This window comes from Ostrea edulis, chromosome 5 (genome assembly GCF_947568905.1).
Source record: "Ostrea edulis chromosome 5, xbOstEdul1.1, whole genome shotgun sequence".
NCBI classification, from domain to species: domain Eukaryota; kingdom Metazoa; phylum Mollusca; class Bivalvia; order Ostreida; family Ostreidae; genus Ostrea; species Ostrea edulis.
In genome coordinates this window covers 82,378,328-82,397,217 of record NC_079168.1, presented here as the reverse complement: position 1 = coordinate 82,397,217, position 18,890 = coordinate 82,378,328, and the positions used below count along the sequence as shown (strand labels likewise).

The 18,890-nt window shown below is 35.2% G+C and overlaps 1 protein-coding gene across 1 annotated transcript in view; it reads left to right on the top strand.

Moving 5' to 3' along the window:
• LOC125648940 (uncharacterized) overlaps positions 1-18,890 on the top strand; it is a 48,651-nt gene that overhangs the window by 8,805 nt on the left and 20,956 nt on the right. The window contains exons 5-13 of the mRNA XM_048875986.2: positions 310-396; positions 2,213-2,553; positions 5,052-5,119; positions 5,524-5,594; positions 5,898-7,275; positions 10,063-10,157; positions 10,322-10,386; positions 11,988-12,070; positions 17,642-17,708. Of these exons, the coding sequence (XP_048731943.2) occupies positions 310-396; positions 2,213-2,553; positions 5,052-5,119; positions 5,524-5,594; positions 5,898-7,275; positions 10,063-10,157; positions 10,322-10,386; positions 11,988-12,070; positions 17,642-17,708 (2,255 nt within the window). The remainder of the gene's footprint in view (positions 1-309; positions 397-2,212; positions 2,554-5,051; positions 5,120-5,523; positions 5,595-5,897; positions 7,276-10,062; positions 10,158-10,321; positions 10,387-11,987; positions 12,071-17,641; positions 17,709-18,890) is intronic.

Here is an 18,890-nt window from a genome sequence, read left to right as displayed (position 1 = left end):
ATTTATTCAAAAAATGCAGTTTTAATAGAAAGTAATTAATCTGGAAAAAATTTTAGAACCCCAGCTGGATTTGAATCCACGATATACAGTTTAGCAGTTGACACCTACTCAGCTAGGCAGTTAAATCTAAATGGAATAGACAAATATTGCTGATATTCATATTTTTAAAGAGGAAGTCAGCCATTATGAGAATGTAGTAGACCTCCTTAAATACCATACAGTTGTATATTGATGGATATAGTTTTTGCGGTTGGAATTTGGGATGAAATTGAATTAGAATCTGTGTGTACTTGGGTTGTGTATGTTTAGGTTTAAGATGGGGAATGTCCAGAGATAGAAGAGAGCTGTTTAAAGTTGCTTTGAAACTTGCTGAAAATGGGGATGAAAAAGAATTAGGTACTGTACATTTCAACTGAAATCTGACTACCAGACTAACTAGAATTTGTTCTGTATTAGAGAACTGCCAGACTAACTAGAATTTGTTCAGTATTAGAGAGCAGTCAGACTAACTAGCAGTGTTCGAAATTGGTTTAAAACTTGGTATAGACCACAAGTCTATGCCAAAACAAGATGGCATTGACCCCATCGAATTGGCATAGACCGCAACATTGAAAAAAAATAACACAAATTTATTACATTTTCATTTATGTCTAATATGTACTTAGAAAGCATATTTTCTTTCCATTTCCATAACAATATCTTCCTTTCCTCATAACGTTTATCAGACGTCAACTGACCATGCTGTGGGTCCTTTGGGATAACTTAATTGCTAGAAATCAGCACAGACAATTTGGTCTATCTCAATTACAATTGGCATAGACCAGTGTCAGTTGACATAAACTTTGTCTATCAGTCTATGGTTAATTTCGAACACTGAACTAAAATTTATTCTGTATTAGAGAATTGTCAGACTAACTAGAATTTGTTCTGTATTAGAGAATTGCCAGACTAACTAGAATTTGTTCTGTATCAGAGAACTGTCAGACTAACTAGAATATGTTCTGTATTAGAGAACTGCCATACTAACTAGAATGTGTTCTGTATTAGAGAATTGCCAGACTAACTAGAGTTTGTTCTGTATTAGAGAACTGCCATACTAACTAGAATTTGTTCTGTATTAGAGAACTGCCAGACTAACTAGAATTTGTTCTGTATTAGAGAACTGCCAGACTAACTAGAATTTGTTCTGTATTACAGAACTGTCAGACTAACTAGAATTTGTTCTGTATTAGAGAACTGCCAGACTAACTAGAATTTGTTCTGTATTAGAGAATTGCCAGATGAACTAGAATGTGTTCTGTATTAGAGAATTGCCAGACGAACTAGAATTTGTTCTGTATTAAGATTTATACATTTTTCATTCAAAAACGATTTTATGACCCATTGAGCATGCACAATTGCAATTAACAAGCAACATGGCAGATATGCTGAATCGTTAAAGCAAAATTGTTCTTCTAAGATGTGTTGCTGAATGGGAAAAGTATCGTTTCAGTTTCTTAAAGAAATTACTTGATATGGTGAAAATTCTGCAAAGGAGATAAAAATTAAAAAAAAAAAAAATTGAATGCTAAAATCCAATCGACATATTCCATATTCATTGTTGCTGATATACATTTAAATGTGAAAAAAGAAAATGGGGAAAGATTTTCTGATTTCTACTTTTTAAAATGGAACTCAGAAAATCTTTTTTTATTTAAAGATAAATGAAACCAAAAATGTGTAGTATTTCACATTTTATACATGACAGAAAACCTAAATGGAATGTCAAATCCTTGTCATAGAAAATGTTTTTTCTAGAATCTTGAAGTCCTCCACTGAAACAGATCATTTTAAGAGATCTCATATGAACATATCAATCGTTAAAGTGTCACTATTCTTCTGGCAAAGTTTGGACTTTTCTGTTATCTGAATAAAATATAACAACAAAATAATCATGCAAAGATAACAACATAGCTGTTGACTTTAGACCTCACAGGTGGGGTGGGTTTTTTTTAAGGTCAAATTTCATTTATTTCCTTCATTTCTCTACAAAAAATAGTTTTCCTATCTTCTGTCCTTCGTCACATACATGTGACAGTTTCAGGTGTGGGTCAGCAACAACAAACCCTATTCATTTAATTATGGCCTTAGCCTGGTATATTTATGCTTGTACATATTGATTGATTTTGACTTGGTTGTTGATGATTGGAATTTAATAATTTTGATGTTGTAGACAGCACTTTTTCTGACCAGATGGAGGGGTCAACAGCAATGAGTGAAGCCAACAGCAGTCTGTCTGTTACCATGGATACCAAAGAAAAATTAGAAACAGAAGCCACAGAGAATGTCAATGAGGAAACAAACTTTACTGACATCTGTGTGCAGTCTGAATGTCCACAGAACAGCACACCAAAAGTAGAATGTGTCGGGGAGGTGACACATCAAAAGTCACCCTTCCGTGCTTCAGAGGAGAATTCACCTGACCCCCAGCAGCCATCTAATCAACTTTCACAGTTTACCTGTGGTGTCTCAGTGTGGGTCAAGTTAGTCAACACACCTTGGTGGCCAGCACGGGTAAGTAATTCACTATTGTCAGCACAAATTCTGAACACAATATGACCAAGCTATGGTTATCAAGGGACAACGAGACTTAGTACAGGAATTTTGTTAAGGTTTTTCAGCATTTGTGTCACCCTCATTTCATTCCGTGTCATTAGTGACTGTCATTCTGTGACCCCATCATTCTGTGATCCTGTCATTCTGTGATCCCGTCATTCTTTGATCCCATCATTCTGTGATCCCATCATTCTGTGATCCCATCATTCTGTGACCCCCATCACTGTGCCCCAGTCATTCTGTGATTTTGTCCTTCTGTGACCCAGTTATTCTGTGATTCCGTCATTCTGTGACTCCGTCATTCTGTGATCCCATCATTCTGTGATTCCGTCATTCTGTGACCCCGTCATTCTGTGATCTGATCATTCTCTGATCCCATCACTGTGACTGTCATTCTGTGATCCCATCATTCTGTGACCCCCATCACTGTGTCCCAGTCATTCTGTGATTTTGTCCTTCTGTGACCCAGTTATTCTGTGTCCCGTCATTCTGTGACTCCGGCATTCTCTGATCCCGTCATTCTGTCAGTCTGTGACCCCGTCATTCTGTGATCTCATCATTCTGTGATCCTGTCATTATGTGATCCCATCACTGTGTCCCAGTCATTCTGTGATTTGTCCTTCTGTGACCCCGTCATTCTGTTTCCCTGTCATTCTGTGATCCTGTCATTCTGTGATACTGTCTTTCTGTGATACTGTCAATTTGTGATCCTGTCTTTCTGTGATACTGTCATTCTGTGATCCCATCATTCTGTGATCCTGTCATTCTGTGATCCTGTCATTCTGTGATACTGTCTTTCTGTGATCCCGTCATTCTGTGATCCCGTCATTCTGTGATCCTGTCTTTCTGTGATCCTGTCATTCTGTGATACTGTCATTCTGTTTCCCTGTCTTTCTGTGATCCCATCATTCTGTGATCCCGTCATCCTGTGTCCCTGTCATTCTGTGATACTGTCAATTTGTGATCCCGTCATTCTGTGATACTGTCATTCTGTGATCCTGTCTTTCTGTGATCCTGTCATTCTGTGATCCTGTCATTCTGTGATCCTGTCTTTCTGTGATCCTGTCTTTCTGTGATCCTGTCATCCTGTGATCCTGTCATTCTGTGATCCTGTCATCCTGTGATCCTGTCTTTCTGTGATCCTGTCATCCTGTCATTCTGTCATCCTGTCATTCTGTGATCCCGTCTTTCTGTGATCCCGTCTTTCTGTGATCCTGTCATTCTGTGATCCCGTCTTTCTGTGATCCTGTCTTTCTGTGATCCTGTCATCCTGTGATCCTGTCATTCTGTGATCCTCTCATCCTGTGATCCTGTCTTTCTGTGATCCCATCATTCTGTGATCCTGTCTTTCTGTGATCCTGTCATTCTGTGATCCTGTCATCCTGTGATCCTGTCATTCTGTGATCACGTCATTCTGTGATCCCATCATGACCTACTGACATATAGATTTCTTACTTTACGTTTTACACAGTTTTGAATTGAATGCTTAGAAAATATTTCATTTTCCATGTAATTCACTTTATGTTATAAAATGTGGAGAAAATATTATGATGACATCACATGGAGTGAGCACAAACAGTTGGAACTCCTTTCAAGGACCCCAGACCTGACCTTAAAGTGTGACCGCTATGTCAGGCAGGATGAGGCAAGGAAGCATTCAATTCCAATATCTAATTCAATATAGTAAGACAGCTAAAGTAAATTGTTAAACAACGGTCATGAAGATTGTGGATGAATATGGACAGGGGATTTCCTGGCTTATTTTAATCCAAATCCAAAAATCACCTAATTTTTTCCCAGTTTTTAATCGTTTTTCCCAATCACGTGTCTGTAAAATTCCATACATAGAGAGTAAGAAATGATTGATATTAATTTTTTTTCCCTGTAAAATTCTAGAAGAGCAGAATTGTTAAAAGCGATCGGCATTCCACGGAAAACTACGCTACGTTATACAAAGCACCTCGAGTGGCGATTGTGAACTGCCTAATGTTCCGATAATGTTTAATCGTAAAAACATTTATGAAGCTTTACTTACGATAGAAATACTATATTTATGTTCAGTTCTATTAATCCATACTATTTCATAATTTTAAATTTGTTTTTCATTTATTAACATGGATGATTTGCCGATTAGTTCTGAGCATACAGTAATGTCACTGTTGATTGTTTACTTGGTTAGTAAGTTTAATTCGGATTATGTGACCTATTTTCAAATATTATATGAAAAAATAGTCAGTTCAAAACACCCCAAATGTGAGGAATTTTTTATCAAGAAGCAGGTCTTATGTGAGGATGAAACTGATTGAATTTCCTCGAGTGGTAAAGTGGTATCTATAAATATCCCCAGAAATTTCAGTCTCTCGGTAATTATATTTGTACTTCTATTCATAATTAGAGAGAAAAACTGCTGATAAATTATTATTTTAAAGTTTCATTGGATGTGTCTTCTCTTGCAGGTGATTGAGGTGACACAAATAGGGAACAAGTCTGCCATTTGTGTGGAATTTTTCAATGAGAATGCCATGTAAGTCAGTACGCTACGCACAGAGGCGAGATATATTTTGATGTCAGAGATGTCCCACAATTGTAAACTGTTGAAATGACTGATTCGATTTTTCTTGAAGGCATGCTTTCTCATTAGTTTATGTTTGAAAATTGAAATATATGCAGTGTGGTCTTTTTTTTTAAAGCATGTTGCAATATATACAACTATTCATGTTAAGAACTTGCCATCCCAAGTCTTGAAACATGAAATACAGGTTGAAATAGACTACTACCTAGGTGTGTACTAACTCGATATAAGTAGAAATAGAACTAACTAGATGTAAGTACAGTAGTACTAGGTGTCGGTGATTGTTTAAAGACTTCCTGTCTTGTTTCTTTGTTTCCTGTTGTTAGTGCATTTGATTTTGCTTTTCTTTTTTACAGAGAAGAGATCAAAGACCTAAAGAAAATAAAAGCATTTGACTGCCAAGAAAAAGAGAAGTTCTGTTGTAGAGGTAATGTACTACTTTTTTCCACGTTAATATATTCTACTTTTATGGATTGTGCACACTCTCCATTTTCTGGGTTAGAATTCCTGGGGGAAAACTGTGCACACTACACAATAATTTATGTTATTTCTAAAACATTGCATGTTTTTTTTTCCCTTCTGAAACCACTTTGCCCCAGACATTATGTGCATATTACATTTAAATTATAAAATATACAGTACTTTTGACTGTCGAAAGGCAGAAAATTTTAAACGTCTTTATTAAATATGATTATGTATTCTGTAGCAATTTATTTTAATTTTTTCAAAGGTGTGCACACTATTCAATCTCAAGAAAAAAAGGCTTTATTTCGCGACGCGTATGACATGGCAGTGATGAACACATCGGGTAAAACAGTTTCAGATGTTTGTCTCAGAAAACAAATTTTTGGTGACCAAAACTGTTCTGGTCCAGGCAATGACAGTCATGAAACAGAGGAACCATTGGTGACTCCAGTCAGAAGAAAGAGAGGAACTTCCAGGGAAGAGGGCAGTTCTGTTAAGAGGAGAAAAACACATAAAGATGAACTTAGCAATGTGGAAGTTAATGAGTCGGATATTTCCACCAACGAAAAAAGACTGTGTCTCTCTAGAGGTACACAAAGAAACAAAAAATCAAAGTGTTCAGTTTCCACAAAGTTAGAGATGCATTGTAAGAGGACTACTATGAATAGATCAGAATCGCAGGGAAAAACACTAGGTTGTGATCCCTCGACAGAAAATAAGCTTCTTTGTCCGATTAATCAATCCAACACCAGGAGAGGTCAATCCAACTCGAAATTCACTCGGAGGAAAAATACAAAAAAGAAAACAAGGAAAAAGGGGTGCACGAAAAAGAAAATGGAAGGAGAGAGAAATAAAGATCTATGTAAAGAAAAGGACACAGTGTACAGTGAAGCCAGCTCTCCAATACTGTACAATGGGAACGTGGACGCGGAGAAGTATACAGTGTGCCATGAGACCAGCTCTCCAATACCGTACAATGGGAACGTGGACGCGGAGAAGTATACAGTGTGCCATGAGACCAGCTCTCCAATACCGTACAATGGGAACGTGGACGCGGAGAACTCTAGTGACACAGAAACGACCCAGTCAAACAAACCCTCCATTGAAATGATACAGCAATCATCATCTTTCTCTAAAGATATTCAAAATGGCGAAGGATCAACGTGTTCAGTTTCTTCAGGACTAAAGACACGTAAGCGTGGTAAGAAAATGTCCAATAATTCAAAATCAGCCAAATCTGTCAAGAAACTCGGTGAGGGAGAAACACCATTGTGTTGTGACTCAGTAGAAAATGAACTCCCCATATTGATTAACCATGCTAAGTTAAAGAAAGGTCGATCCCAAAACACATCCTCAAAAATCACTAGGAGAAAAAAAACAAAGAAGAAATGGGGAGAAAAGGACATACAAAAGGAGATTGATTGGGAGAGAAAGGCTGAATACACAGAGGCCAGTTCTCCTATACCGTACAGTGGAAACTTGGACTCGGGGCAATGGTCAAGTCTCCAGGATCATTTAAATCCATCACAGGATGCAGTAAACCCATTGTCCTCAGTTTGTTCTCTGGACGGTACTGAAAATAGACAGCCAAACAGCAACGCTAAAATACAACAACTCAACATCCCTACTGAGGACCGCGGCAGGTATGTCATAGACAACGCTCGTTATTTTTATAAGCCTGTCTTTAGACGGGACGTATTAAGGTACAGCAATGTCTGTACGTACATTCTGTACGTCCGTTTGGGGTTTTCTGTTTCTATTTTCATTTCCCTGTCACATATCAAGCTGAAACTTGCTATGTAGCTTCTTTGTGGGTCACTCAAGATTGTTTGATTCATTTTGACTTCTTTTGCAGGAGTTTTGCCCCTTTCTTTGAAAAATTAATGTTATTTGGAAGGTACATAATTTATCTGGCTAACTCCTCCCACAATTTTCTAGTGAGAACCTTCTTATTTTACAGAGTGTTTGTTTAATAGGGCTGAATTGATATGCCCCCTTCACGATATGATACATATTGCAATACTTATGCCACTATTCAATTCTTTCAATGCAACACAATTTACAGAAGAAACCAATATAAATAACATTGAAGAAAGATTTAATTACCAAAATTTACAATCATAATTTTAAAAGCAAAATGTTTCCAAAGCGCCGAACGGTAAGATGCCTGTTGGCTCTGTAGCTAGTCTAGTTTAAACAGATTAAGTTCATTATTGTTTTTGTCAGACTCGAGGCTAACAACAGTCTGACCATTATCGGATGCTATTTTGTCCCTCATGCAGGTAAAAATAGGAAGTACAGGCCTAGCCTGATGTATTTTACTGAACCAGTTTGTAATAAACGTATTGAACCGAAAACCAAGGCAATGAATCGAGCGTTTATATTGAACAATATCGATACTTCAGTGAATCGTTTCAGCCCAAGTGTTTGTATGGGTATTGAAGATGTGCATGTGGCAAGGATTTTGATTTTCTTCAATTTTTGAGAAAATAACAGGTTGTTGAACTTAGTCAGTTTTGATGAAATATTATAAAGTGAGTGCATGGTTTGTCCTCTTAACTCCTTTCACAGTTTTAAAGCTAGGGTCTCTGTAAACAACTGAAGATGTGTGTATTGCAAGGATTTTGATTCTCAACAATTTTCTTTCATGTTGGAAATATTTACATATTTATTGTGTCGCCTGCGTTACGCAGTGGCGACATATAGGCAGATAGGGATCACTATCCATCGTCTTGCGTCGTCCTGCGTCGTCGTCGTCACAAAAAATTTCTGTCACAGTTTTCTCAAGAACCACATGGGGCAACTCCCTGATATTTGGCACAGAGCATCAGTGTGGCCAACTGTATTGTGTAAGACATTTTCGAATCTGTCGCTTATCAACTTCCTGTTTGCCGGGACTTAGAATTTTTTACAGCAAAAAAATTTCTGTCACAGTTTTCTCAAGAACCACATGGGGCAACTCCCTGATATTTGGCACAGAGCATCAGTGTGGCCAACTGTATTGTGTAAGACATTTTCTAATCTGTTGCTTATCAACTTCCTGTTTAGTGACAAAAACCATTTCAATAATTTACTTTTTCAACATTATACGTGATATATTACATATAGAATGAACTAGCAGGCGACACATGTCTTCCGGGGAAGACTTAATACTGCGTTGATTAACTTTGAAACTAAACAGAACTTTTGGTTTTACACGATTTGTCCATCTTAACAAGTGAGGACCCTCTTATTTTACAGAGTGTATGTATGGGTATGGAAGATGTGTATGTGGCAAGGATTTTCTTCAGTTTTTGAGAAAATTACATGTTGTTAAACTTACCGTAGTCAGTTGTTTGGAAATAATATAATTTAAAATTAAAAATGAGTGCATGATTTGTCCTTTTAAGTCCTCTCACAATTAAGCTAGGGTCTCTGTAAACACTAAACAACTTGAAGATGTGCATATTACAAGGATTACGATTCTCAACATTTGGATGTCTTTTTGACTTGAGGGAAGTTTAAGGAGGTATGAGAACCAAAGAAATTCACAATAAAAGGAAAGCATTACATTCATGTAGTGTTGAACGGAAGAAATAGATTTTGCATAAACTCTTGCAAAAATACATTTTATTGTTGCATGTACATTAAAAAATTTAAATTCTGCAAGATTCAAACCTATGATCCACATATTTATTGGTTAACCCATATATTGAATAAATTAAACTACCCAGAATAGATATGAAAATTTAAAAGACCAAGTAATAAATTGCTGACCATCCTTTATTCATATGTTACAAAGCAATTGTCAAAGTATGTCGCAGCTTAATGATGGCTGATATTACCTAATGTAACGTTCTACAACTCCTGGTGTTTTACCTTCTCACGGGCATATTATGTACCATTTACGGTACTCTTGTTATACACCCGCAACAAAGTTGGGGGAGGTGGAGGTGGGGGGAGTATACTGGAATTGGGTTGTCTGTTAGACAATGGTTTCTGGGCTCTAAAGCATTATCCTCTCCACCTACATGCATATGGACTACCCATGGGACAAAGATGTTCCCTATCGATTTTGGGGTCAAGAGGTCAAAGGTCACTGGACATCGAAGTAGCAATATGGTTTCTGGGCTCTAAAACGTTATCCTTTCCACCTACAGTCACCATATCATACATATGGACTACCCATGGGACGAAGATGTTCCCTATTGATTTTTGGGTGAAAAGGTCAAAGTTCAAGGCACTCCTAGAGAAGAGACTACCCAAGGTTTTGTCATGCCCTTTCTTTTTTACACTCAGGATAGAGGTAATTTATACCTATTAACAACACTTTTTGGGAGATTGGGGTAAGCAGGGGATATTCTTAGTGAGCATTGCTGACAGTACCTCTTGTTTCTTATGGAGGATTTCCATCTGTGGCTTGATAACAACAGCTTTGTTTGGCTTTGTAGGGAAGATTTTGACCCCAATCTAGATGTGGATGACTGCTACATCAGTGAATCAGATGGTGAGGACTTGCCAGATGCACTTACTCCATCCAGACATGGTAGATTTCAGTCTCTACTGTTACATGCTTTCTGTGAATATGCTATTCCTAGCTAATGTTTGCATTGTGCTTGTCTCAGAAATGGGAATTCCACAAAATAATGAGTAAATATGCATGTTTATTTCTCATTCCAAACAAGTTATTTTTGAGTTCGTTGATTTCAGCTGCGATTCATGAGAAGGATATTGTTTGGGTGAAGTGGAGGAGCTGCCCTGTTTGGCCGGCTGTTGTAAGTTTGGTTTTAACGAACAATCACAGACACTGGGTGCTTACAAAGATATGTTAGTACTTTGTACTGTGACAGAGTAACCTTCTTCTGTATATTTACATGTTAACACAGCCCTTTCTACATTGTATATTACAGTTAACACAGCCCTTTCTACATTGTATATTTACATGTTAACACAGCCCTTTCTACATTGTATATTACAGTTAACACAGCCCTTTCTACATTGTATATTTACATGTTAACACAGCCCTTTGTACATTGTATATTTACAGTTAACACAGCCCTTTGTACATTGTATATTTACAGTTAACACAGCCCTTTGTACATTGTATATTTACATGTTAACACAGCCCTTTCTACATTGTATATTACAGTTAACACAGCCCTTTCTACATTGTATATTTACATGTTAACACAGCCCTTTGTACATTGTATATTTACAGTTAACAGTTCTTTGTACATTGTATATTTACAGTTAACACAGCCCTTTGTACATTGTATATTTACAGTTAACAGTTCTTTGTACATTGTATATTTACATGTTAACACAGCCCTTTGTACATTGTATATTTACAGTTAACACAGCCCTTTCTACATTGTATATTTACATGTTAACACAGCCCTTTGTACATTGTATATTACAGTTAACAGTTCTTTGTACATTGTATATTTACATGTTAACACAGCCCTTTGTACATTGTATATTACAGTTAACAGTTCTTTGTACATTGTATATTTACATGTTAACACAGCCCTTTCTACATTGTATATTTACAGTTAACACAGCCCTTTCTACATTGTATATTTACAGTTAACACAGCCCTTTGTACATTGTATATTTACATGTTAACACAGCCCTTTGTACATTGTATATTTACAGTTAACACAGCCCTTTGTACATTGTATATTTACATGTTAACACAGCCCTTTGTACATTGTATATTTACAGTTTACACAGCCTTTTGTACATTGTATATTACAGTTAACACAGCTCTTTCTACATTGTATATTTACATGTTAACACAGCCCTTTGTACATTGTATATTTACATGTTAACACAGCCCTTTGTACATTGTATATTTACATGTTAACACAGCCCTTTGTGCATTGTATATTTACATGTTAACACAGCCCTTTGTACATTGTATATTTACATGCTAACACAGCCCTTTGTACATTGTATATTTACAGTTTACACAGCCTTTTGTACATTGTATATTTACATGTTAACACAGCCCTTTGTACATTGTATATTTACATGTTAACACAGCCCTTTGTACATTGTATATTTACAGTTAACAGTTCTTTGTACATTGTATATTTACATGTTTACACTGCCCTTTGTACATTGTATATTTACAGTTTACACAGCCCTTTGTACATTGTATATTTACAGTTAACACAGTCCTTTGTACATTGTATATTTACAGTTAACACAGCCCTTTGTACATTGTATATTTACAGTTTACACAGTCCTTTGTACATTGTATATTTACAGTTAACACATCCCTTTGTACATTGTATATTTACATGTTTACACAACATTTTACATTGTTTACAGTTTACACAACATTGTATTTTGTTTCTTTACATGATTACAGGTCAGGCGACTGGAAAAGAAAAAGAAGAGGATTGTCAAGATTTCATTGTTTGTTATTGAGCCACATCCATGGATCCCAAAAAAGTATTTACTTTGTAATTTATTCATTGGATAGAAGGTCACTTTGTACATTAATCATTCAGTTGAAGGTCACTTTGTACATTAATCATTCAGTTGAAGGTCACTTTGTACATTAATCATTCACTTGAAGGTCACTTTGTACATTAATCATTCACTTGAAGGTCACTTTGTACATTAATCATTCACTTGAAGGTCACTTTGTACATTAATCATTTACTTGAAGGTCACTTCATTGTTTGCAGGATTCTAAGGAGGGTAAAATTCTGTGTAAATATACATTGTAAATTATGCCCCTGCAAACAAAGTTTTGATGAGAGTATATTGGTTTCACTCCATCCATCTGTCCACATAAACATTTTGCCCTGAGATTTTACCGACTTTTGTGGAGATGTTGTATGCTATGTAAACCTGTACACCTGGTATTTTCTGATTGATTCTGAGTCAGTCATTTGATAACAAACTGTTTCATTCAAATTTGAGAAAGTTAAGGTCATTCATCAAGGTTTCACATTTACTTTTTTGAGCACTAGACCAGTTGGGCTACTTCAAATTGATTTTTGCTAGACCTGACCTTAAATCCACTAGCCCCGACCAACTTTCCAGAAACTGTGTAATTTCTCCATATTTAAATGTACTTAATTCAAATGACAAACATTAAGTTTGCATGAACTAAAACGTACTAAATTGTCTCCAAAAAAAAGAGCTTTAGTCTCGTCATTCAATTTAATGCTTTCATTTTCAAACACATTTTCTGTTTCTTTAAATTCAACCTGGCACGGAAATTCTCTAGTCCATTTAAAATAAAATGACCTCAACCGTTTTTTTAAATCTCTATTTCATAAGCCCTGCTTTGTTTCTTCCCAACATTTTACTTTTTTTCTCTTGGGACATCTTTTCTTGAGGACGAGAAGTCGTATTTGAATATAGAGACATTCCCGCACATATGTCAACACCGAAAAATGGCTGTTTACAACGTAATTTCTTAATTTGCTAAATACTTTCTTATTTTTGATTCAAATAAACTGGGTTTTTTTTTTTTTAATGAAAATAAATTCATCTAAAACATAACTTTACACACATTAACATCAAGTAGATGTCGTAAAACATCACTTCTGACCGCGACTTATTTATTAGAACTAAAAATAAAGATTGTGCCATCATGCGGTTCAAAATTGCTCGCAAACTCTACAGTTATTCTTTTTTAGTTAAGAATGAAATATCTTATGGTTTAAAGTAAAGTTTCTTGATTATTTTTTCAACACGACCAGTCATACTAGTAAATCGACATTTTACCCGACCGGACCTATCATTTAGTAGACTCAGTCGGTCGGACGTGCCTTAGTGTCAAACCTTGTTCATAGATATTTTTATGCCACTGTAATTGGAGATTCCAGAGCATAAAGTTTTCGGTCTGTCCATTTGTCTGTGTGTTTGTCTGCAAAAACTTTAACCTTGGCCATAACCTTTGAGTGGTTAGTGATTTCCTTGTGACAAGACCTTTCTTGAGGTAACAAATTCTTATAGCCCATGAACTTTTTGAGTTTGACCTATCTTTGATAAACTTTAGCCTTGGCCATAACTTTCGAATGATTAATGATTTCATATATGTATTCCTTTGTACAAGATCTTTCTTTTTGTACCAAATTTTTTTTATCTCATGACCTTTGAGTTTGGACTACTTTTGAAAAAACTTGAACCTAGGCCATAACTTTTGAATGGTTAGTAATAAGGTTTTCTTATCTACATGTGTGTCCCTATTGACAAGACCTTTCTTTTAGTATCAAAGTTTTTCACCTCATGACCTTAATCTTGTAGTTTGACCTACTTTTGACAAACTTTAACCTATTCTTAACTTTTGAATGATAAGTGATAGGTCTTTCACATTTCACATGTGTATTCCTTGTGACAAGGCCTTTCTTTGGTTACCATAATTACTTTGCTTCCTTACAGGGGTATTGGTGTTTTACAATGGCATCTTGTTTAATGCTATTTCTGTGAACTCTGCTAGTATCCTCCACACAAATCCATAGGTTTAGAATAGGTCCTCACTCCTCAGTACCCTTTGCTTGTCATAAGAGGCAACTAAATGAGGCAGCCCTTTGGATGAGACCTCAAAAACTGAGGCCCCTTGTCACAGCAGATGTGGCATGATCAAGATCCCTCCCTGCTCAAAGGTCATAAGCACCAAGCATAGGCCTAGATTTTGCAGCCCTTCACAGGTAATGATGATGTCTCCATTAGAGTGAACAATTCTTGAGGGACGTTGAACAATATACAATCAATCTCGGTATCTGTCCTCTGGTCTAGATCCAGTTACAAATGATAGATACTACAATGAGATATACACTCGTGAATATTATTATTGTTTAGAAAAATATCCTATTATGATAGCAAATTATTCCTTTTCTCTTCCTTCCTCTTTCCTCTTCCTTCTCTCCCTGTCAAAATACACTTAAATGTACAGCGAGCCAGCGCAAAGCGCTGGCTTGTACTGCGAACTCTAATGACTAAAGGACGTGAAATAATCCGAGCTAAATCTAAACCTTTAACAAGAACAATTTTTTGACGCCAATCCCAGAAGTCCCTTGTCAAAAATGGCGGAGATATCGCAAATTCACACCTTGAAATTGAAATATGATTGAACTTGCATGGATTATCTTCCTAATCTTGTTGTCTCCTGGCTCCAAAATTCAATGCACCATTAGGCGTAATGTTTAACGAAGTGCAATGTTGATGAAATCAGGGTAAGATGATGTGTGACGTCATGTCTACGTTTTGACGTACGTCATAAGACTGACAGTGGTGGATCTAATATACTTGTTATTTCTATTTGTAAAAGTTGTGCTATCGGGACAATATACTAAATATAAGGCATACGTAATATAGCATCGATGACGTCTCCATATGAGTGAAAAATTCTCGAGCGAAATGTTAAGCAAGATACAATCAATCAATCAATCAATCAATCGAATACAAATTGTGTATCATTGTTTGCCAACCACAAATCTGATTGATATACTAAAGTCAAAAGGAATGAATATTCTAACAAGAAGGAAAAAAAGAAACTAACTTGTTAAACTATGTGAGGGAGCACAGGTACTTAATTTGAAAAAAGGAATTGACCGATATAAAGGTCAATTATCGCAAGACGAACTGTAAAGGAAAACAACCTATGCACATCCAACACAAGAACTTTTCTTGCAAATAATGGGATTCGTATGCCTTTACAAATAATGGGATTCGTATGCCTTTACAAATAATGGGATTCGTATGCCTTTACAAATAATGGGATTCGTATGCCTTTACAAATAATGGGATTCGTATGCCTTTAAAGTTATTCTGTCAAACTATGAAGTTATGGACTTTGTAAGTGTACATGTACCTTCCTCCTTTTCCACTATTTCAAAATAATCCATTGGTCGAATGTAATTTTTTTTCAATATCAAGGCTTTTATGACACTAATTAACTCCATGTTTATCAAAACGTTAACATTAAAGTCATTGTTTTTTTCTGTGTCTAAATCTATTTCCTTGACATATCGGGTAATGCAAACCAAAAAAATATTTCAATCACGTTCATGAATGATATGTTTGTAAAATGTTCATGCTAGGTATTTTGGAGTGATCTAAATGTAGCAAGAACCTGATACAGGACTTAAATAATTATTCAATATAAAACTCCAGGAGAAAACTAAACAGGCTGTTTCTGCTTCCTAATTTCATTCATGTACTGAGTATTTGGCAAATAGATATTGATTAAATTGAACCTGGTCGAATGGTCAAAGCATAAACATTATAAAATATGTGTATATGTAGCTGCGCTCACTCAAACAGTAGCACCGTCAACATATTAGTATTAATGTTTAATATATGTTATACAGTCATAATTATTTTATTCCTGTTATAAAATTATATATATAATCAATCCTTCACACAACTTTTGTATATATATATGTAATCATATTTATATTACAAATCGCATTTTCCTCTGTGAACCAACCAATTTCAGCACGTAACACAATCCGTTCATATTGACTATGAATGGATTATGAACTACCTTAAAGCACTGGACTGAGAGAGCGTAATGATTTGAAAAAATACAACATGTGTTACAAAGATCTCGCAAGTCACACCTTTGGATTAAGATTGTAAATTAATGTGGATTATCATCTTAATCTTGCGGTCTCCTACCTACAAAAATACAGTGCACCGTGCAATGTTGATAAAAGGCAGGGCGAGATGAAGTGTGACGTCATATCTGTGTTGACGTACATCACAATACAACTGTGATAGAGGCTAGGAGTTTTTTATGCAACAAAATAGAAACAATGTAAACAAACAGTGATTTAGTAAAGGAATATAAATATAGCGCGATTCACAGAATTTGCCTCAAATCCAAAATCGTTCATACTGACCATGAACAACTCGGAAGTGCTGTTCATTTCTTAAATATATATAATCAATCCTTCACACAACTTTTGTATATATATATACATGTATATATATAATTATGTGAAGGGTTAAATAATGTTGTAATAAAGATTTTTCCCGAGTTCAGGTAGACTCCAAACGCAGTAAAGATGACAAAGCTGTTTATTTATCATGGAATCGTGAATGTAACGTAACGTGGTAATCTACAAATATAATGAATTCAACTCACATACATCCAACCGCGCACAAAGTTTTAACGTGGAAATAATTTTACTAAATCAAATTATTTTAGTTAAATTGATATATAAAATAGTTTTAAATTTAAAATAGTCTTACCAGGCAAGACAGTTTAGAAAATCCAGAAGATTTCTGAAGTAATAGTCAGTGAACAAATGTTGTAAAGCTATATAAGTTCAAGTCCGTCTCTTGAGGTGTTGGGATTTTTAATGATAAAAACAGATGCATGATGTTAAAGTTAGCGCTAGACATGCGCACTCACTCACAGAACCTAGAAAAACAAGTCTAACACACCCTTACTCCCCCGGGTATTCCAATAATAGTAACCACTATCAAAGGGAATTAACTCTCACACAATGAATGAATTATGATAATGAATAAATTACATCCCGTGACAATTATATATATATAATCAATCCTTCACACAACTTTTGTATATATATATATAATTATATATATAATCAATCCTTCACACAACTTTTGTATATATATATATAATCAATCCTTCACACAACTTTTGTATATATATATATAATTATATATATAATCAATCCTTCACACAACTTTTGTATATATATATATAATTATATATATAATCAATCCTTCACACAACTTTTGTATATATATATAATATAATCAATCCTTCACACAACTTTTGTATATATATATAGATACAATGTATATATAATTATATATATAATCAATCCTTCACACAACTTTTGGGATTGTAATGGTTTCACCATGTTTGTTTTTTCATTCATCCAAAGGTCAAGGTCATTTATGAAAGTCAAGTTCAATTTGCAAGAATTACCATGCTCTGAGGCATAGTGTTTTACAAATACATCTTGTTGGGGGTGGGTGTGATTTTAAAATAAGATAGCTGTTTTATAAAACTCTTCTATTCAGGTTGAGGATAGGGTACAGCCAGAAGTCAATATTTCCATACAACTCCAAGGACTCGGATCTTTTCCTGGTTTGTACTAATACAGTTATCTACTTAACATGAAGAAGTGATTGAATCGTGTTTGTACTAATAGTGCAGATATTTTATTTCCAGTCAAGGACCCAATATGGACATTAAAGCAAACAAAAAATTACATTGATTAGGAGAAGGAAAAAAATCACCACCACCAACCCAAAGAAAACACCAGAAAACACCAAATATAAATTGTATCATAAGTACATGCTTTCAGCTCATTTTCTTTATTCTAATTCAGTACATGTTTTCACAAGAAAGTATCCCACAAGAAGTATCCAAAAATATTTCTGAAGACTACTCATATCATAGAGATTATATTAACTCAGACGACCTACATTGTATTACAATACTTATCATTTCCATTAGTGGAACTCTTCAAATTAAAGGCGCGTAAAGTCCTGCTACCGGGACAACATAATGTAAACACATTACTTAAGCATACGTAATATGAACTATGGTATCGAATACATAGTATAACCGACTGCAAACCACAACACTGATTAAAATTCTAAAGTCAAATTTAGGAATTGATTATTCTTACAAGAAAACAGACGAACTTATTAAACTATGTGAGGAAGAGAAGCTACTAAATTTGTCAAATCTGACCGATATAAAGCGTCAATTGCAAGAAGAACTGTGAAGGGAAAAACCGATATGCACATCCAACACAAGAACTTTTATTGTAATTAATGTAATGAATATGCTTTTAAAGTTATTCTGTCAGACTATGAAGACATTCTATTTTATCATACAATTAGGACAGGTTCATATGGCATGGACTTTGTAATCGTACACGTACACCCCCTCACCCCCGTCAATTTCCATATTTTAGAACAAGTTATATACATGTATATATGCCAAACTGCAATTTTTAAAGACGTGTATAACACTAATTAACACACCTAATGCGTTTCCAAACTGCATCTAAGCTAATTTGAAAATTACAAAATATTGATGGACTTGGGTGTCCAGAGAACATCGTTGTTTGGAATTTTTAAAATAGGTGTGGTGGAGTTTAAAAAACATGTAACATCTTTAATAAGATAGTGTTAGAATATTTGAAAAATGCAGTTTGACTAATGGTAATTTTATTTTAAAATACACCATGTATTTTAGCATTTAAAAGGGGGGGGGGTGGGGGGTGGGGGGGGGGTGCTATGACCGTTTCGTTTATGT